Raw genomic sequence first — 21,123 nt, forward strand, 5'->3', positions numbered from 1 at the left:
GCTCAGCTCAAACACCGGCCCTGTGATGGCACTTTAGAACGGGATAAATCCACACACCAGAAACTGGGAAAGATCTATCAACAGGAACTCCAAGAAGTTTCACAGGAATATGTAAGTAATTCTAATATTCCATACAGTTTTCTTAACTTAAGGAGGTAGCAGGAAAGTTTTAAAAGCAATAAATGATATCAGGTTGTTGAGCTGAGGACAATTTAATTGGATCAGTTACACATGTCATCTAGTTTTGTAATTGTAGCGTAGGTAATAATCTAGTTGCTTAAACTGCAAATCATTTGCGTAGGCAAAGCTGTGACTACAGCTCATACTGAAGATAATCTTGCAATAAAACATAGTAAGAAAAATGCTTTCTTATTGGTATTATTATTACTCTTAGTTTCCTTGTATTCTTTCGATATCTTTAACCTTTGTGCATGTGGAGGGAGTACTTTTGGAAGACATCGGAGTGTTTCACAAAGCCTATATTAACATAACACTGAGTGTGACCTGATCTCTTAGAATTATTGGTTTGTTTAATTGCTGTATTACAGGCACTTATAATCCCAGACATCAAAAACCCGAAAATGCCAGCTCAGAAAAATATGCTGGTGTTTGTGGCTCTCTTTTCTCTTTTGCGACTGGCTCAGTGTCAAAAGTTGACAAGTAAGTTTAGTTTTTTAAATGTGTAACCTCATATTACTGCCTATTTTTGAATGTATAAAAATAGCAAGTTGTTATGCATCATAACCAAATGTAGACAGGTGTTGGTTGATTGTGTGGGTGCAGCTGTTGTTATACATGATGCCATCTAATCTCAAATGAGCCCTTTGTGGTAAAAAAGTAAACACCGGTTATAATCTTAAATATCATATTAAGTATTTGTTGGGAAGTTTTTTTTCTTTTTCATTTTTTTCTAAACGGTAGCCCACTACTGTACTCTGACCAGCAGATGTCAGTGTTTGTCAGCCTAGTCTAGTGCCTGGTCCAACAGCTGCTCCATGCCAGTATGCACAGTAAAAGGTGTGCAGCAGGGTTAAGGTTTGCACATTAACCTTTGAACTCCTGCAGCAGAGTTATGCTGTCACTAAAAACCAGTTATCGTTGTGTTTTTATTTCTTTTGACAGAAAACAGAGCAGCAAAGAAAAAAAAAGAAAAAAAATCAGTAAGAAAAGAGAAATCAGGAACAAATGTTTTGAGGATTAGATTACTAGTTGGAGCCAAAGAGTGTGCAGCCTGCACACTTTTTTTTTTTTTTTTTTTTTTTTTTTAACATTTTCTTAGCTATGGTGTCCTGTTCAGTATCCACAGATTAAAGTCACAAACAAGCCAATTCACATAAAAATAACCTAGCAACAGTGTTTTCCAAAAATCTAAGGCTAATATTTCTTAGCAGGTGTATATTTAGGTCACAGTGTCTGTAATCATAAACATTCCCCAGCTTTAATCTGCACATTTACAGGAAATTCTGCAGCAATGCTGATCTCATTCAGAGTGCAGTACAAAGCATCCAGTGTTTAAAATTTAGTGGTTAAATTCACCCATGAAGGAAAATAAACAGCCTTGTTGTGCTAATGGGTTTAATGGATTACCTCACTGATTAGATGGCATTAATAACAACACTGAGTAATGCATCTATCTAATAAAAGTCGGTGATATCAGCACTGACATAAGATTCAGAAATAGTCCAAAACCTTTGATGCTCAACCAGTTATAAAGCAAACTAACCTGAGTGTTTGTGCTGCGAGGTTTTGACTTACTGGAGGAGTTTCATGTGCCTGACTCAAGAGGAGTGAGGAGGGTGGACGGCTCTCAACCTGAGGCAGTGGCCTACCGGATCAACCCCTCCATCCATCTACAGAAGTCCATGAGGTACAGATCTGCTCTGCCTGAGTCCAGCTAAACCTTACTGAAGCTTAGAAATCATTAAAAACTAACTTAAAACAAGAGCACTCAGAGAACTTCCCCCGAAGGTCTACACTAAAACTTTGATGTTTTATGTTGTTCTTATTACAATATGTCATGTCAGCCTCCTCTTATAGGCTGATGTCTGACCTTTGGCCCATGACCTTGAGGCATTACATGCTGAAATTAATTATTTTAATTATCTTTACCCATATGACTGGAGCAGAACTGCCTGAAATCTTTGGCTTCTAATAGCTGTAAAAACTGTGGATGCAAGACTGATAACAGACAGACAGACAAACAAATGGAACCAATTACATACTCCCTCCCTTCAGGGGGAGAATATTCCAAAAACCTTGTTTTACTGATCTCAAGTGGTGTAACCAAGCTGTGTGTAGGAGTGTACACTGAATATCAGGTGTGGTCACAGGTGCAGCAGAGGACACCTCTGATCACACTGCATCTGGTCAGGAGTGCAAACGGAGCTGAATCCTTTAATCTTTCAAGACTGGTGTTAAATTTCTCTTTGTTGGACAACTTAACACTGGCAACTGTGTTGTGTCTGCAGTATGAACAAACAACTGTGGTGTAGGATTCTGGTACAGGTGTCACTGACGCAAGTTAAAGCACTGCAGGTCAAGTTCCCACAATAGAGCTTTTTCACATCAGAGAATTTGACTTGTCACAGTAGGAAAATCACAGGTGTTAATGATGGCTTCATTTTGCTTAGAGAGGGAGGTCCTGCCTTTGTGCAAGTTCACCATTTAAAACATCTGTTTTAAAAGTTTAGCAACATTGATTGACACTTTATTATGTAGAACATGCATTTTAATTTTAATTTTTTATTTTTAGTTTTGTGCAGACTACAGCTGTAAATTAGCTACCAATCTAACTTTGGCACTAGTGATATATAAAACACAATGCACCCCCACCATAGGTCAAGTGTCTCAGTTTTTACTTCTTCATATAAAATAAAACTATTAAACTACTGAAATAAAGTACCCTCTGTTTAGTCACCCAGCCCTCTAAACCTGATTCTTGTGCCACAGCGATGTGTACCCAGATGGACTTCCCTCAGACTACTCGGTCATTGCAACGTTTAGGGCGACCAAAGACACTGCCAAGCATTCCTGGAACCTTTGGCAGATCAGTGACCCTGAGGGACAAGAGCTGGTTGGTCTTCGGTTCCAGGGTGATACACGTTCCTTAGACTTCTTCTTCACAAGCCCCCATGGGAGCCAGATGCTGAGGACCTTCCATGGTGTGGAGAAGGTGTTTGATGGAGAGTGGCACAAGGTAGGACTGAGTGTGAAGGGCAGCCAGGTGAAACTGCTGATAGACTGTGAAGAGGTCAGAGTGGAGTCCATTGATGAGCCAAGGCCAATCATCCACCAAGGATATACCTCCATTGTAAAGCGTGCTGCAGGAGATCGCTCTGTATCTGTATGTTGACACCTTGCATTTTCAATTATTTTAACTAGTCTTTGTTTTGATTTTTTTATATAACTGTATTTTCTCATATTGTCTTCCATTTCTTTCAAGGTGGATTTACAGCAGATGGAAGTGTCATGTGACCCAGAAAAGGCCTATTCAGAAGGTTGCTGTGAGCTCTCGAGCGTGGTGAGTCATCCGTCTAACATCACTGGATTTCTGTTTTTAGTGATAGGTGTGGAGTATGTGTGGAGTCACATGGTTACCTACCTATATGTCCATTGCAGTGTGGAGGATATGCAGAGATCGGCCTCACGGGGGGAAGACCCTCTTGCAAATGTATGCATGGGCAGCCTGGCATCCAGGGCGCTCCAGGACCAAAGGTGAATGTCATTCTGCATGCAACTGGCTTAAGTTGACAGACAAGTTGAATCTGTCATGCCATATTTTTTATTCTTCTGCAGGGTCATAGAGGCCTTCTGGGAGAGGATGGAGACCCAGGGAGACCAGGGAACTGGGTAAAAAATATTCAATATTCCATGCAAGCGTCAAACCTCACTGGATGAATGCATACTGCAGTATATACATCATGTATTCTCAGCATGAGCAGAACTTCTTCCTCTTGCTGCTCAATAAAGAGTTAAGCTGGCTTGTGGGTGAGGGAAACTGTAAAACTTTCATTCGTGAGACAGCAGCTAAGCTGTGGAAAATGGCAACAGAAGCACAACTGAGAGACGACAGGATGGAAACAGATCTGGAAGCAGAAGCGCTTAGCGATAGTAAACACGGGGGCTCCATTCACAGTTCGAAAACTCATGTTGAAGAATCCTAGATAAACATGAACCAACATGGATGCGACAATAAGCTGTTGTTGTAGCTCTGAAATATGCATTTGCATCTTAAAATTCAAGCGCTGTTGTTTTAGAATACAGGATTAAACTCAAACTGGCAAACGATCACAGGATTTGTAATGGTTTTGCTTTCCCATTTGGAAGAAACCGCTCGAAACGTAATGAATCCCACACACAGGAAAACAAGGCAGTTGAGCAATAACCATGCCCTCCAAGTGCTTGGTAATGAGTGGCATTAGATTGCTTAACTATTGTGTAAAATTTGTCAAATGTATTGTTTCTCTAAAAGGCGCATTCTTTTACAAGAGTAGGATTGAATTGTGAAAAAGAGAAAAGGTGTCAGAAAATTCAAAAGATTAAAGCATTAGGCTAACGGAGCCAGTTATACATGCATCAGTGAATGAATAAATACTCTCACTTTTCTATCCTTCAGAGAGCTGCAGACATGATTATTTCCACTTTAAATTTATGACTTGTTAATCTCTTTGATGCTTAGCAGTCACTGTTATTGGCACGGATCAGAAAGTCTCTGAATATGTGTTTAAAGAAGGAGCATTTTTTTTATACTTGTGCGTCAGTTTGGCCTTTTAACATGCCCTTTACTCTCAAAGAAATCTCCCATGCCGCCTGAGTAAGCACATGTAGGCCTGTAGACTCACATACACTTAGAGCACATTTCCAGAAGTGTACATGCTACATTATTCATGTCCCAAATTGCGGCTGTAGCGCCTCTGGGAATAAACATCTGTCTTGTGTAAGTGGTTAGAGTTTTGATCTCCTGCTGGCTTGTGAAGTACACAACCCCAGCTTGATTATCTCCTTCCCTGCTGGCATCTGACGAGGGCATTTCCTGGCACAGAGGATATGAACTGCCCATCTCAGGTGGTGGGTGGTCCTTTGCTCCTCTCAGCCTCACTGCCTCTGATATGTCATAAAGTTCAAGGTCATGCCTCTCGGCTCACTGTTTAGAGGTTCAACTCCATCCAGCTGAGTCTGCGTAAAGACAGCTTTAAGTGAGATAGACAAATAAACTGTCACGACAAAGGCATCCTGGCCTTGCTTAATGTGTTTGCTGACTTAGTGAAATGCAGCCAATTGGGAAACACTTTTCCTTCTACTACTAAGGAACTCAGCATCTGTGCAAACAACAGTGATCCATGTTATACCAAGGTTTCCTAAATAGTGCTTGTGTATATTTTTCATTGAAGTGACTAATATGAGAGCGCTGACATTTACAGTATTTAAACTTATTTGTATTCTCAGACTAGTTTGACAGCAAGAAAAATAAATAAACTTGTTCCAAATGGTAAGCTTAATACTTGGAAGTTCTAGCCTTGAAAATGTTAGCTTAGCATTAGATGGTCTAGTCTAAGATCAAAAGATTTAAAAAAAAAATCAATGATAAAAAATATACTACACCTATCTATTACACATGAGCACCAAATGACTGATCTTAAAAGAGACTAACCAAGTTTCCCCTCACCCCCCCGCCAGGTCAAAGTGGGCTAAACTAAACTCACTGGCTGGGGACTAATTTGTAGAGCAATAATGTGACATTTTAGGAAATATACTGTCTCATTTTTTCTTTCTGCTTGGAATTAAATCAAAAGATCAATACCAGATAAATATAGAGACACGCTTAACAACTAGATAGCCAGCTTTTTCACTGAAACACAAACAAAAAGGCAAAACAAATCTTCCTTTATTTGCCAAGAACATTATTTACTGTGTACTGCTTTTATGTTTGTCTAAATAATTTGCTGTGACACTGTACAAAGCATTTGTCCCATTCTCTACTGAACGCTATTTTCACCAGCTGTGGGTCTAAAGCTCTAAAGCTAAGGTTAATACAAAGGCCAATAATGTTGCATAATGGAAAATAAGCAAAAATAATGCATAAAAATGACAATTTATGTTTCTCCGGCTGTTTATATCGTCGACTTTGCAGTGTTTTTAATCTTATGTTTTGACATAATGTCAATGGTTTTGCTAATTTAGGTAATTTATTCCATTAGCTAAGTGATGTGTTAGATTTATGGATTTGACTCTTGGTGGGAAAGGGAAGAAACATATTTTTATCTACAATGTTTTCTGCTGCCCAGTGGCATGGTGGTTAGTACTGTTGCCTCACAGCAAGAAGGTCCTGAGTTCTATGCCTTCTCTTCCTGTGTGGAGGTTGCATGTTCTCCCCGTATTTGCGTGGGTTCTCTACCGGCACTCCGGCTTCCTCCCACAGTCCAAAGACATGCAGTTAGTGGGGATAGGTTAACTGGAAACTCTAAGTTGCCCATAGGTGTGAATGGTTGTCTCCGTCTTGAAAAGGATAAGCGGAAGTGAATGGATGGATGTTTCTTTCTCTATTCTAGCTCTGTCTGACAGTGGCCAAATAATCATTCTGGCTACTCCATTTAGGGGTTGCCACAGTGGATCATCTGCCTCCATCTCACCCTTTCCCATCTGTCACACAAGCACTCTGCATGGTCCTCTTCACTACATTCATGATTCTTCTCTGTGGTCTTCCTCTTCTCCTCCTGCCTGGCAGCTCCATCTTCAACATCCTTTGTATAGTATATCCACTCTCCCTCCTCTGCACATGTCAAAACCATCTCAGCCTCGACTCTCTAACTTTGTCTCCAAACTGCTCAATCTGAACTCTCACTCCAAACCATACATGATACCAGCTTGTAGACCTTCGCTTTCTCTCTTGCTGCTGTCCTTCTGCCCCAAATCACTCAGTCACTCATCTCTCTAGCACTCCACCCTTCCTCCTTGTGTTTATTAGGGATGAAAGTTGCCATGTCTGAAGTGTAAGAGACTCTTAGTCTGATGTATCCAAAGTTTAATGTCTAAAATCTTATTAAGTTGTAATCAGTGAGAACAGTCACCATTAATTAAATTTTACGCTGCTCCCCAGGCCTTTCACCAACAAATAGCTGTTGTGCAAGAAGTCTTGCTTTTGATTAAGTCAAACTTTATTTTGCAGGGCATAAGGGGGAACACAGGAGATTATGGCAACATTGGCGAACCAGGCCCAAAGGTGAGATTTGTCTTTAAACGATCCCATCAGGGCTGCACTTCACTTTGGCTCGTTCTCAAGATTCATTAATGAAACCTCATGTTTGCATCCTCAGGGTGAAGAAGGAATCAAAGGCGAGAAAGGAATGAGAGGACCCTGGGGCCAAGTGGTAATTTATCATTTTCTTTACCTCAGAATTTTACGAATGATGATGAATATTAATGGGATGCTGTGTTAACAGGGAGACAGAGGTCCCAAAGGGCTGAAAGGATTAAAAGGGGCAGTGGGCTTTACGGTAATAACTCTTTTGAGTTCTTGCTTTAATTGGCATGCCACTTAATGAAGTTATAAGTTTGTTGTTGTAGCTATATAACTTTATAGATCACTCAAAGAAATTAATGTTGACATTTGACTGTAATTACAGGGAATTCGAGGACCACCTGGAGACATCGGAGAGACTGGAAAATCGGGAGAAGCTGTAAGTTAACCTTTCAGGCCCAGTGGTAAGTCCTTAAGCAAATCATTATATAATTACTGTATAGCTAACATTTTGACCTCCTTGAAGGGTGTTAAAGGCATCAGAGGATATGAAGGGATTCCTGGGTTTCAAGGAGTTAAGGTATTCAAGTTTCCTGCCAGTTTACTTAATTTTTCCCTCATATTATATAATCTGAAACCATTATGCTTTTATTTTTAGGGTGAAAAAGGGGCTTCTGGTGCAACAGGACGACCTGGGCTTAGAGGAAAGCAGGTGGGTGGTTGTGGGATTCCCTTTTCCATGATCCATAAAAAACCACTCTACAGTCTTTGTGCGCTTCCTTCAAAATCCCCTTATGTGAGCGTGAAGGACACGTAAATCATTTTTAATGTTGTAAAACACTGGAATAGAGCTATGTTTTTGGCTTATGTGCCGTCTCCATAAACAACATTAGTTCATGTGGCTGGATTTTGGCTGAGATCTGAGGGCCTGAACTATATCAACGTAAGCTGGTGAGTCACTGGAAGAAAGGCTTGAACTGCAGCGATAACCTACATGATACCTACACTGCATGAATTATATGAGGGCACTTCCTATTAATTTACTACTGAAACAAATGTGTTGCAGATAAAGCAACATTCTAACTTATGTCACTTTGTATGATGAATTTACAGGGCATTGTGGGAGATCCTGGAGAAAGGGGAACTCCTGGACTGAAGGGGGAACCTGTAAGTGGGGATATATTATTTTGTTTGATTACATTTATAACAGCATCATTTTGAATTCTTATGAGTGTTTTTGTCATGGAAACCAGGGAATTCAAGGACCTGTGGGCAGAGCTGGCACCGTAGGACCAAAGGTAAATCACTGCCAACACACTCAGCGCATCACACCTGAGGGCTCACTTGCACTTGCAAAAATAATATGTCTCCCTAGGGCATTATTGGAGATCCGGGCTTACCTGGCAGAGATGGTGATCCAGGAATAGAGGTATTATATTCTGCCTATAATGGCATGTTTATGTAGAATTTTGGAAGCAATGCCCATTTATCATTATACTGTAAATGTCATCTGTTCTCTACAGGCTTATCAAGGACCACAGGGCCTCAGCGGAAAACTTGGACAAAGTGGAGCAAAGGTAACTCATTGATGTTGTTAGGTTTTGTAAATTAGTGTAAAATGTAGTTTTTTTGGCAGATTAATACCTGGCCATTTGTTCCTTTTACAGGGGGAGAAAGGCACCCTGGGGCCACCAGGAGAAATGGGTCCCAGAGGGCAAACTGTAAGTCACATTTTCAGGCATTTCATTCACTGAAGACAGCACATAATCCATTTTGTTTGTAAAGTAGTTTGCCATCCTAAAGGGAAATGACAAAGGATAAAGCTGTAGCTTAGGTTGGTTAATAAATGTTATATCCTCTAGGGTCCCAGAGGTTACAAGGGTTCTGCAGGAAAGCCAGGAAGACCTGGATTTATTGGCCCACCTGGACCCACTGTAAGTGCTCCAGATGACTTTTCTTAACTCTTCCAAACACTAGTTCATTTTCTTCGAGCTATTAAACCATGTCATCTTTTTACAGGGACATGTGGGCATGCCTGGAAAACAAGGGCCCAAGGTAATACATCCCTATCCATTACCCATTTGAGAAATAAAATGGGGGCAAAATTACTGTTAATGGTTCAATTATAGCTGCTATTTAGGAATCATTTGCTGGGTCAATGAGCCACGTAGAATTTAAGATTTACAGATGGATTCTCTTTCCAAACCAAGACATTTTCCTGGTTTGGAAAGCAACCTTGTATTTAGGTAACAATGGTAGGTCCAATTAGATACTAGACAGCACTTTTTTATAATGTTATATAAACCATCCTTAATTTCGCTGCCCACTAATGTAACATAAGTTGGTAGAGTTCGAGGAAACAGTTTGTCAAATATATGTCAAGTCAGAGGCTGCTGCTCAGGGCATGTTGGCTCAGTGTATTTTTGTCTCCCCATATGGACAGGAGGTCACTAAAAGTGCTAAACTCCCCCGCAGGACCTGCTCTCGATGTTTACCGTACATCCCGCACCAATGAAAAGGGCAGATATTCATGCTTCACATGAAGAAGAAATACAAAAAAAAAAATTATGTAATAAATAAATAAATAAATGAAAAGTAATTTAAAGTAAAGCATACTCAGAAGTGTTTTCAATTCACAAACGTGACTTTACCATATGGGTTGGTAAAGGTCAGCATGGATGGACATATGGTATTAGAATGCATGCAGGAGATATGCTTACTGAAATATTTCATAGCTCCGTGACTGGATCATCTCAGCTGTCAGCCCACAGTGGATGTGGGATGAACACTGGCAAAAAATGATAGAGTAGAGTAGATAACAGTGTTGGACTTTAGTGTATGGGACTAACCTGCTAAAGTATGTGTGGGACTGCTCAGTGTGAATGTAATGAATATAACGAACCAAACTAATTGCAAAAAATCATGAAAATGTTATTTTTCTTTTGCCTTGTACAGGGTGACACGGGAATCCAGGGTATTAAAGGAGTTAAAGGTGTACAGGTACTGCCTTACTTATCTTTTCCCTGTTGCTCGTTCTTCACCTGTTGCTCAACATATTCATTTTTTCTATCTTAACATCAAATTACTTTTTTAAAGGGGGAACAAGGAGTTAAGGGCCCGGCAGGACAGGTGAGATTTCATACATGAGACTGTATGTGTGTTTTTTTCTTAACGATAAATTGAAGCAAGAATAATTCTAACACAGACTAATGATTAAAAGTCTTGGTGTACATTTCAAGAACAAACTGATTTAAAGAGTTCAATTGCAGTTACAGTTACAGGAAAAAAAGTTTTGGACTCTGTGGAATTACTTGAAGTTCCAGACTGAGTGTCATCTAAGTCGGAGAGAATTACAACATAAGTTTTGCACTTCTTACAAGTTTATGCATCTATATTACCCCTTAGTGTGCTCACTGTGCTGCTGCTTATTTCTAAGAAGTCTGAAATTTTAAAGTGCATTGTCTACAATTGAAAATTAAAGGTTTCTCAGTTTGTTGCGTTCCCATAGTCTAATAAAGGAGATATGGAAATAGCTTTAGTTTGTCACAAGATTTAAGTGAAATTAACTGTATTAATTGAACACATATCTTAATGATAGTGGATAGTTATGGCACCAGATAATACGTTTATATATTTACTGCATCACCATCTGAATACAAGCAAATTCCAATGACAACAACACAAAGTTTGCATTGCTGAAACGCTGAACATAATCTACTAAAGACCAAGTTATGTGTTCAACATAAGTTGCCATAGATCTAGCCAGGTAAAAAGGGAGCCACCTTTGTGACACTGAAAACCCCCGACTCTAGGCTCAACCCACTTTGCTAACTCATTAATCTTGCTTTCTAGTACACTTTTCAAAGTGTTCAAGCCAAAGTAAGAGAAACAAATGGATAAAACTGAAGACTGTTGCTACTTTTCCTAAACAAAGGTCTTCTCCAATGATCACATCAAGAGCACAACCTGCAAAGACCTCGGTGGTAACAAAAAAAACCCCACTTTAATAAAACTTGCTACAGTGTTTAAATGCCACTTGAGAATAAGAATGATGTTACTGGAATTGCACTTTGCAACACGTCCTCAGTTTACAAATGTCCACGGAGATGTTCCACAACACATCTGAGACTCTGTTCTGTCACAGATGAGACTTAAGTGGAAATAAAGGAACTCCTCAGCAACACCCAAACTTCATCCCAACCACAGATGGTGCAGGGAGTATCATGATTTGGGATTGTTTTGCTGCCTTACCTCTGAAAGACATGCAGCCATTGAGATCAATTTTACAGGTGAATGTGAGGGCAGCATCACATAACCTGAAGCTTAGGACAATACCCCAAAGCACACAAGTAAGACAGCACAAGAATTATGGAAAGGGGGAGGGGAGGGGGGGGAAAAAAAATCCCTTTTCTGATTTCGAGTGCTGATCTTGACTCAGTTGAGCTTTGGCTTGACCTGATGAGGTCCGTTCCATCAAGAACAGTCCAAGAAATGTTTTGAAAGACTTATTGTGGGAGCAATGGTCCAAATTTCCTCTTTATTGTTGTTCAAGACTCATAAGCAGCTACAGGAAGTGTCTGCTGAAAGTCTTGGCTAGTAAAGGAGAACGCACTGAGTGATTACTCAATGCGTTGAATAAAGACATGAAAAGTACAAATGTTTCTGTGCTATTAGTTTAGATTGCAGCTATAACTGTGATTAGAGCACATTTTATGAATAATCAATTCAGAATTCCTGGGAATTCCAGAGGGATCACGAACCTTTTTTCTGTCACTATAAGCTGTCGTTTGCAATCAACCCAGTTCTCCGATTTAATATAACAGGCTAGTTGTGATTAGTTGAGTCACTGAAGAGAGGAGTCTTGCAGGTGTGGAGTTTCCTAACACTATAATATTTCTGCAGCTACGGCGATTAGAAAATCCGATCGTCACATGATACGAATCCATTAAATAACATTCCAAACATATTTAGAACATCTGTGAATGTGATAAGAACAGAAGCACAAATGCACTAAAATGAATTCTGCACATTTCTCAAAGCTCTCTGCCAGATTTAATTTCTATTTTCAAACGTCCATAAAAATATCATGTTTTTAAAAAAAATATATTTATACATTATACTTCCAGGGCAGGTTTTGGGAGGTTGAAAGATTTTACTCTTTAAATGTCTGTTTACACTTTCTTTATTTCCTGTATTCAGTATAACATTTATCCCTAATCCTATAACCATTCATATCATTCAGCTTGTTTTGACACAGATTTTAAGCAGTTTATGCTTTCCATAAAGCTTGCATCCATGCAGAAGTGATTATATGTTGTGTCCTGACGTATACGCTTGCTCCATCCTGAATCGTGTCCTGCTGATGTTGTTAACATCCTGTGTAGGTTGGAGACAGGGGTAAGCAGGGTCCTCAGGGAGGACGAGGGAAGCGCGGGCCTGCAGGCCCACCTGGACGTTCAGGTCCTGTCGGAGTCAAGGGTGTTCGAGGTGAACTTGGACCAGATGGTTTTCAGGGGCCGCCAGGTCCCCCAGTAAGTAAAATACAAGCCTCTGACTTTTTTTTTTTGTGGCTGATACAAATAACATTTAAATGCTTAGAGTATAGAGTAGAACTGTTTGTATTTAGCTCTGTAACTGAGATGAAAAGCTGTCTCTACTATAATTGGCACGTCATCGTTCTGTGAAAAATGGCACAGAAAGAGCAGAGTAATCATTTGCTCTAGTAGTTACACTGACTGGCACACACAGTGTTTGGTAACAGCTTTGGTGTCAAGAACACATTTAAACAGTGTCTCATTAGCCTGCAGTCAGTAGTGAGTCACAGCAAGAGTTTCATTTAGTGTGGCTATAAATCCATAATGAGCCTCGGGAAATATTGTTGGCTTTGTTTGCTGCATTTCCCTCAGAGAGGCAGCCGTTGCTTCAGCGTGCCCCGTCCTGTAATATTCCATTTTACATGTCCCGTGGTTGGGTTCCTTCCAGTGATGGATGTGGTAATGATTTCTTACACAGGGTCCTACCCTCCCTGCTCAACACGTGATTGAGGTTTGTAAAAAAGTGGTCCTGGAGCAGATGTCCATGTTTGCCAACTCAGTGAAGAGGACATGTGCTGCTGTCTGTCCTCTGTACGGGGATGTTCCCATGGGTGCCCCTGGTCCCCCTGGACAGAAAGGACCCCCCGGACCACCTGTGAGTTTTACACTTTGGGTGTTCACTGTTCAAGACGTATCAGTCTACACTCTAGGAACATTCCCTATAAAGAAAAAAAAAATCGCACATGTCCTGTGCAGACCTTTAGCTTAAACACACTGTCAGAGTCCAAGTACATTCTCCATACATTGTTCATTATTGTCTGCCTGGCTGAGTAAAATGCAAACACATTGCGAAGGTCTGGACTGGACTAAGAGAGCTGAAGTATTTGGCAGAAAAGCTTGGAATGAAAACATTACGATTTTCCACGTCTCCATGAGGACAAATAAGGAGTCACAGACTAGACACTTGGTCTGTTTTGAATGGTTTTTGGAGAGTACCAAGGCTGTCCTTGGATTAGAAAGGCTTTTCCACATTATTATACAGTGTAGAATCAATTCATGTCCCACAACTCCTAATCACAATAACTCTCTGGCTGATGAATGTTCTTGAAACCATGACTATATAAAAATATTCCTCTACATTAGATTTCGGATGGTAAGCCCGATGTTGTGGCGTTTGGTGCCAAAACAAGTGATGCACCAGTAAAATGCAGTGTTTTCCCATCAGAGTATTGAATTATCAGCCAAATAAATCTTTTCAGGCTTTTTGTTCAGAGCTGGTTAGAGGTGAAACAGGACTTAAGTGGTGGCCAGGTTCAAGCTGAAAACACTCAAAAGATTAACAATGTGTTTTCCTGTTGATGATGTTGTCAGGGGGATCCTGGTAATCATGGCACGGAAGGAGAAGTGGGCCCACCGGGATTCTACGGAGAAGCTGGAGAAGCAGGCCGAAAAGGAGAAGCAGGTATGAATAACAAACAAGGCAGACTGTATCTATGAATACAGTCTGATATACATGAAAAAATGATAACTAATCAAGGTTTATTTTAGGCAGAATACGTGCTGGAAAGAAAGCTATAATATCCTATACTTAAACAGACATCATTTTATTTTTTGGCCTCTTAGGAGCAGGACAAAAAAAAACAAAAAACAGAAATACATCAGTACATCATGACTGGAACAATTACCTTTGTAATCAGTACAACTCAAAATACATGGTGTCTGGGTCTTTTTCAAGTTCTTCAGGGCAGCAAATTGAGCTGCGCTGCATCACAGATTTTGCACTCTCGTAGAATCGTGTCCCAAATGGACACTACTGAAAAAAACCCTTCCACCTTTCCACCAGCCCAGCATCCACCTGTACCCTTCAAGGGCTCAGGGTCCAGGTGTACTCTGTGTGCATCATATTTTTGAGCAATGACATGGTTATCAAGCAATATGATGATGTCATAATATCTGATATAGATAATCACCATCAAGCTTTACCCGTGTGCAGAGTTTGGTTGCTCACAGACAGAGAGATGGAGATTTCATGTGTTATGAGGCATTTTATTCCACTTAAGTAAAAAGTTTCACACTCAGCTTTTCATTTAGTTGCCTTCTCTTTGTTGAACCCTTTTTCTCATCCCTCCTGAACTTTGGTGAAGTATTTATTGAAGTACTGTACTTAACTGAACACTGCTTTAACACTTAGACCAAACTGACTTATATGACTTGTATGATTTTACAAAATGTCATGATTCAGGCTGTGATAGTATTAATTATATATAAATCCTTTAATTTCACGCTTTCCTGCTTTGTTTAGTTTCAAGTATAAAATGCACCACTGAAATAACTTTAAAAGAAGTATCTGACATCCTTTACACCACGGGGAAAAATACTACCTTTAGTATCTTTCAGTATGAACCATGCAGTATGCGACTGCTAAATCATATACCTCACAGTGTTGTAAACCTCGTCAACCGACGTGTACATTTTCTTATTTATGGTTTGAGGCCCTAGTGTGATGTCACAGTCATACCCCTGCCAGGCCAATGAAACTGAAGAATATTTATAAGGTGTTTTCAACATTTATTTACCAGTGATCTCAGTAACACGTATGGTGTTTAATCAACATCAACAGCTTGGTCATTGGTAGAGTTCAGAAAGGAACTGAACATGATTTATTGAAATATAGTGTTTGAGTAGTAAAGTCAGAACTCTGGCGATTACACTCCAGTTAAGCTACATAGCGGTGTCTAGACGCTGGTGGTGGCAAAGATGAAGCAGGTGGAGACTTGGATGAGGAGCTCTGTCTGGCCAAGATGAGATGGAGATTGGAAGAAGCTGGGTCACACACAGAAGTGAGGCTAAAAGACAGAGTGACAGAAGAGTACTGAGAATTAAAGGGAAAGAGGCTGATTGGTTCAGGCAAGAAAATGAGTGGACCAGAGTGATGACTACTTAAGTTTGAGAGCATGGCGAAGCGGAAGTGATGTAAAGAGTAGTCTAGCAACCCAAACATACAGATCTTTCTTGAACTCATGCATCTGTGTATGTGTTTTGATTGCAGGCGACAGAGGAGAGCAAGGTGATAAAGGAGCCAAGGGTTACAGCCTACCTGGTAACACTGGAGACCCCGGACCAAAGGGTACTTTTTGTTTTTCTTTTCAACTGAAATTGAGGCATCAACTGATGTGGACATCTTTGCTAAGCATGTTCAGCTTATTCTTAGTTTTAAATTCCAGGGAAAAGGGGCTGGTGTACAGTAACATGAGTACTTCTTGGCCTGAATGAAATGATTTTTCTCTGGAAGTACGCTGCTCTTGGAACCTGCACAAGAAGCATTACTCAGCTCACTGAGCAGACTGCACGAACTGAAGACTAAACAATATTTTTGACTCCATCGCAGGTCAGCGTGGACGTCCTGGCAGAGCCTTCAATGGCCAGCCTGGAAGGCAGGGTCAAAGGGGGCATACGGGCCGGCCTGGACTCAGGGGCCATCCGGGTCTTAGAGGACCTCCAGGTGTGTGCGTCACCTCTGGGTGTGCTCAGCTGAACTCCACTGGTGGGACACCGCAGCCAGCAGAGCGAAGGTTGAGGAATCAACCATAGATGAAGAAATATACATGTTGAATACTGACCTTAAAGGAATAAAACATGCAGGATGGGTTTTTTGTTAGAATCTGATACGATACATTTAAATTTAATGTAAATATGCAAATCAAACCCGAACTGATCATGTGAGAACAAAAGTGGTGCAAAAAATATATTTGTAAAATAAAAAATTACACATCTTTATAATAAAAATCCATTTTTGGTAAGAGAGCATGTTATTGTGTGTGCAACAACAATGTAATGTTTGATGATTGCTAATAATTGCTAATTAATTCTTAATCAGTTGTTACACTGTGCATGTATTTTTGTAAACTGGCAAAGGCAGAAATCTTTGGTACTCCCACTCAAAGTAAAAGATAAAAGAAAATGTGGCAGACAACGACATATATGCTGCTTGCTCTCAGGAAAGGCACTGGATGCTAGTGTGATGTTAGTGTGCTGAACAAATTCCACAACACTACATTCGTTAGCGCACAAGTCACTGAAGTGCCGAGAACCCCCCAAACTACCCTCATTTCCCCCCCCCCCCTTCAGTAATATCGGAATTGAATCTTTCCAAAAGTCTGGAAGAGATTTATCTGTATTTTATTATTATTATTATTATCATTGCTTTAATTGCCTGGGTCAGACGATGTTGCTAAATGCTTAAAGTGTTCCAAAAGCAAAGAGAAACATTTTTGGTGTTTGGACTCGGTGAGCAACATGCAGTGTTTGAATAGGGTGCCAACTTGGAACGTAATATCAAGTTTGGGTTTTTGATTTCTTGTGAATAATTATTTCCTTTGTTGAGGGGTATTGCACTGCATTCAGAGATTTTCCTATCTCCAAACCCTGTAAACTGATTTACAGCAACCATCACTACAGCAAGTAAGTACAGAGTCTCTGTAGTCTTATTTGAAATAAGAAATCTGTGATTGTTCATTTTGTATTAGACATGGAAAAATGAAACCCCAATTAAAAATGTATTTTTAACTCTGGATGGGTGTTTCCAGAATCTCCTCGAAGCAGAAAAATCCCACACAAAGATACACTCACTGAATTTCCTTATAACATTTGCCAACAGCCATCACAGTCATCATGATGCGTTTTAATAAAATCTGGTGTACTTTTCAACCTTTTGAATTTTACACATCTGTGAGTCCTTGCATTCAACGAGCAAAACATTTCAAAATCCTACAACAATGACACATGCTGCAGTGTTTCCTACAGAGTAGCTCTTTAACTACTGTTACAAAGCTTTTGCTTCACAGCAGTGCAGCAGAGTTGGCTCAGTCTCAGCCTTTTGTGGACTTTCCAGCTGAAAAAGGTGCTGCTTAAGTGGAAAGGAGGCTCTAAATTGCTCGCGGGTAAGAGGTGCTGAGTCTATCTATCTGTATTTGCCGTGTAGTTGGCCAACGCCCTACGCGGGGCATTTCCCTGCTTTGTGATCCATTCATGCTGGAAAGGTCCCATTAATGCTGCAGCCCACAAAGGACTCAATGAGTTGAGAAAAAAGATTTCTTTCCACTGTCCAAATCTGATGAAGAAAGAAGAAACACACGTGGAACGCTGTGTGTGGCTCCTCTCAGTGTCTTATGTTTGTCTCCTCTGCAAAGCCCATCAAAAGTAGATGGTCATCCTCCAGACTCTCTGCGACTGCAGCATCATGTGTGCCATGCTGCTCTGTTTTGCACCATCAAAGAATGCTATAGCAATCTCTGTCATGGAAACTATTACTAATCCATGATTATCCTCCGAGTTTTCGCTCTGTGCTCAACCACTTGCTTCAAGACATGCTTGCTATTTATCTCTGTGGCAAACCAGACAAGTGATCATGATAAATATGGCTTAATGCGTATGAGTTGATTAAAAACGACTCAGTATAGTTGAGCTTCAAAGTGATGGCACCAAATCAGAGATTCTCATAGAGCTGTTTTATGTTGTCCTCACACAGTTACTTAAAATTTAGCAACAACTGCCAGACGCTGTAAATGTTGGTCGATACGAGTAAGAAGCCAAATTTATAGTCATGTTTTTTGTAGAGGTGAAAGTGAGCACAGTGATAATAAAGACAAGTAAACCTTTCATTAATGTTACTTTTTAGCCCATTCACAAGTTTTAATATACTGGCAAATGTGATGGCACTGTATGGGCAGATGACATAATGATGGTTTCATGCGGATATATGATTTTCCAATTTGGGCAAACCAGATTCATTTAGTTTATTAACAGACTTCAAACTGATTCATCCCTTTTCTTTTTTTAAAGGACAGGACATTGGAGTTCACCCCAGATATAAATGTTAAATATTATGGGGTTGAGTTTTGTGCAAAAATGTCTTCTGATCACGAAGGAAAAAGAGGGCAATGCAAGAATCTGTAAAAAGGCCTTTATTCCTTTTGCCTGAGCCTGTGGGGCCATATCATGGGAATCACTTACAGTGATGAACAGCCAAATACAAAGGAGGCTTGTAACTGATTTCAGCTGTCTTTGATCTGCCTTTTTCCCACATTATTGCCTAAAGGCGAACTTGTTAATAAAAAGAAGTTACAGAATTTGTTGTCATACTGAAGCATTTACGTTTTCCATACAGACAGAGATCTAATTAAAGGGGACAAGTCTCTGGAACAACACCAAGGGGTGGAGCACCGTTCTTCTAAAACAAATTCCCTCATTTAGTGTTTTGATAATGGTGGGAGATAGCGCTGATATGGGTAAAGTAAGTATTGAATATGTCACCAATTTTCTAAGTAAATATATTTCTAAAGGCGCTATTGACATGAAATTCTCAGCAGATGCCTGTAACAACCCATCCAATTCACACATGCAAAAAATATCAAACTATAGCTCTCCATAAGTTATGTGTAATAATGAGAAATGAAACAGGGAAGAAGTATTGAACACGTGAAGAAAGGGAGGTGCAAAAAAGCATTAAAGGTCACGAGCTGAAATCTATCAGCAAATATAAAGTATTCCTGCCACTTACTGCAAATTAATATCAGCTGCTTGGCCTATAAAAAGGTGTGTCATTACCAGGTGGCACACATTAAACATCTCATGAAGGGTAAAACCAGTTACAGAAGAATTTTTACACTACTGAAGGATCCAGTGAGCACTGTCGGTGATGAAGAAGCATGTTCAAGTGCATTTAAAGATAACTGAACAACATATAGACAAGCCAGTGAAATGCTGTGAGAATATAGTGTGGTCAGATGCGACCAAGATTCAACTCTTTGAATGCCATAATACACGCCATGTTTGGAGGTCAAAAGGCACTGCATATCACCCCAAAAACACCAAACCAACAGTGAGGTTTTGACTTGCCAACATGATGGTGTGTGGCTGTTTTTCAGCATACAGAACTGGCGCGCTTCATATAACTGAAGAAAGGATGAATGGAAAAATGTACCGAGACATTCTTGATAAAAATCTGCTGCCATCTACCAGGATGATGAACGTGGAGGACGTTTCAGCAAGACAATGATCTCAACCACACAGCCAGGGCAACTCTCCACCAATTGCGCTTAGAACTGAAGAAGCTTCTTGGATGAGAGGTGAAACGTCTTCAAGAAAACTTAAAGAAGTCCAGACGCATGTTTTTCCATTATTCACCTAAACAACATTATTTATCCTGCTCTGTTGGGTCAGTAAACACAATGGGTTGTGTAATAATTAACCAAGAGAAGATCATTTTTGAAGCAACACTTGCAGACAAGACTACATGAACACTTTTATATACCTCAGAGACAGAATTGGTTGTTTCCTCAAGCAACATGTGAATGTTTGCCAAATAAAAGCCCAACAAAGAGTCCTTTTTGGTGGGGGTACAAAATGCTAGCACATGACTTTACCCAAGGAGACTGTGGTTTGTATCCTGTGCATGACCGTCTTTTGATTGAAAGGGTCCAACTATTTTTTTTTTGTTGTTGTTGATTATGCTCTTCTTCAGTCTCTTTTTGGTTGACCAAAACGTCTTGGTTTGGTTTGGGAAAAGATCATGATGGTTTGTATTAAAATAGACCCCTTCACAATGTTTACCACATGTTTGAAAACCTTTCTGGCAGAAAGCCCTGAAGGCAGACTTCATCCATGTGCACCAATCTATCTATCTATCTATCTATCTATCTATCTATCTATCTATCTATCTATCTATCTATCTATCTATCTATCTATCTATCTATCTATCTATCTATCTATCTATCTATCTATCTATCTATCTATCTATCTAGTAGGTGTTTGCATTATGATCTGCATTACTGAGCATTTGTGGATATAAATGACATGTTATTGCCATAAAATTAAAATTATGGGATGCTTGTAAGTTAATATAGGTTAAAAAAAAAAAACAGGCTATTTTAACCCATCTCTATCTGGTTGCCAAGTATCATGATGGTGCCATAATATTTCTTGTATACAGTTTTTCTCAGTTGTTTTGGTGCATTTCTCACAACAGAATTGATCTCTGCACCACTACTAAGACTCTTCTCAAAACAATTAGTGCAAACTGCAAAACATGGTGGATAACTTGCAAAAGTGAGTCACTTCATCAAAAAGAAAAGTCAGTTGTTCAAAAGCAAGTCAGTTGCTCAAAATAAGTAGTCAATGCTTCAAAAGCAAGTCCCTTAATCAAAACAGATAATATATTCATCAAAAGCAAGTACTTATATCAATCAAAGTGTCTGGGCTGTCACAATTACAAGTCAGTACACCAGCACCTTTGGTCACAAAATCAAATGGTTTGAACATGTTCTCATTGTGACGGATTTCTTTGTAGGTGCT

General features: G+C 39.8%; 1 protein-coding gene across 1 annotated transcript; it reads left to right on the forward strand.

Moving 5' to 3' along the window:
• The first annotated feature begins 567 nt into the window (after nucleotides 1–567).
• zmp:0000000760 (collagen alpha-1(IX) chain) lies at nucleotides 568–16,571 on the forward strand. Its single transcript, XM_039622095.1, has 26 exons — nucleotides 568–660; nucleotides 1,744–1,867; nucleotides 2,950–3,343; nucleotides 3,443–3,520; nucleotides 3,619–3,714; nucleotides 3,796–3,849; nucleotides 7,166–7,219; nucleotides 7,314–7,367; nucleotides 7,440–7,493; nucleotides 7,623–7,676; nucleotides 7,764–7,817; nucleotides 7,896–7,949; nucleotides 8,351–8,404; nucleotides 8,491–8,535; nucleotides 8,613–8,666; nucleotides 8,761–8,814; nucleotides 8,905–8,958; nucleotides 9,100–9,171; nucleotides 9,257–9,292; nucleotides 10,193–10,237; nucleotides 10,334–10,366; nucleotides 12,622–12,768; nucleotides 13,250–13,426; nucleotides 14,143–14,233; nucleotides 15,821–15,898; nucleotides 16,160–16,571. The coding sequence occupies exons 1-26, from the start codon at nucleotides 582–584 to the stop codon at nucleotides 16,360–16,362; spliced, it is 2,292 nt and encodes a 763-aa protein (XP_039478029.1). The 5' UTR covers nucleotides 568–581; the 3' UTR covers nucleotides 16,363–16,571.
• Nucleotides 16,572–21,123: the final 4,552 nt, after the last annotated feature.

This window comes from Oreochromis aureus, linkage group 13, assembly GCF_013358895.1.
Source record: "Oreochromis aureus strain Israel breed Guangdong linkage group 13, ZZ_aureus, whole genome shotgun sequence".
Taxonomy (NCBI): Eukaryota; Metazoa; Chordata; class Actinopteri; order Cichliformes; family Cichlidae; genus Oreochromis; species Oreochromis aureus.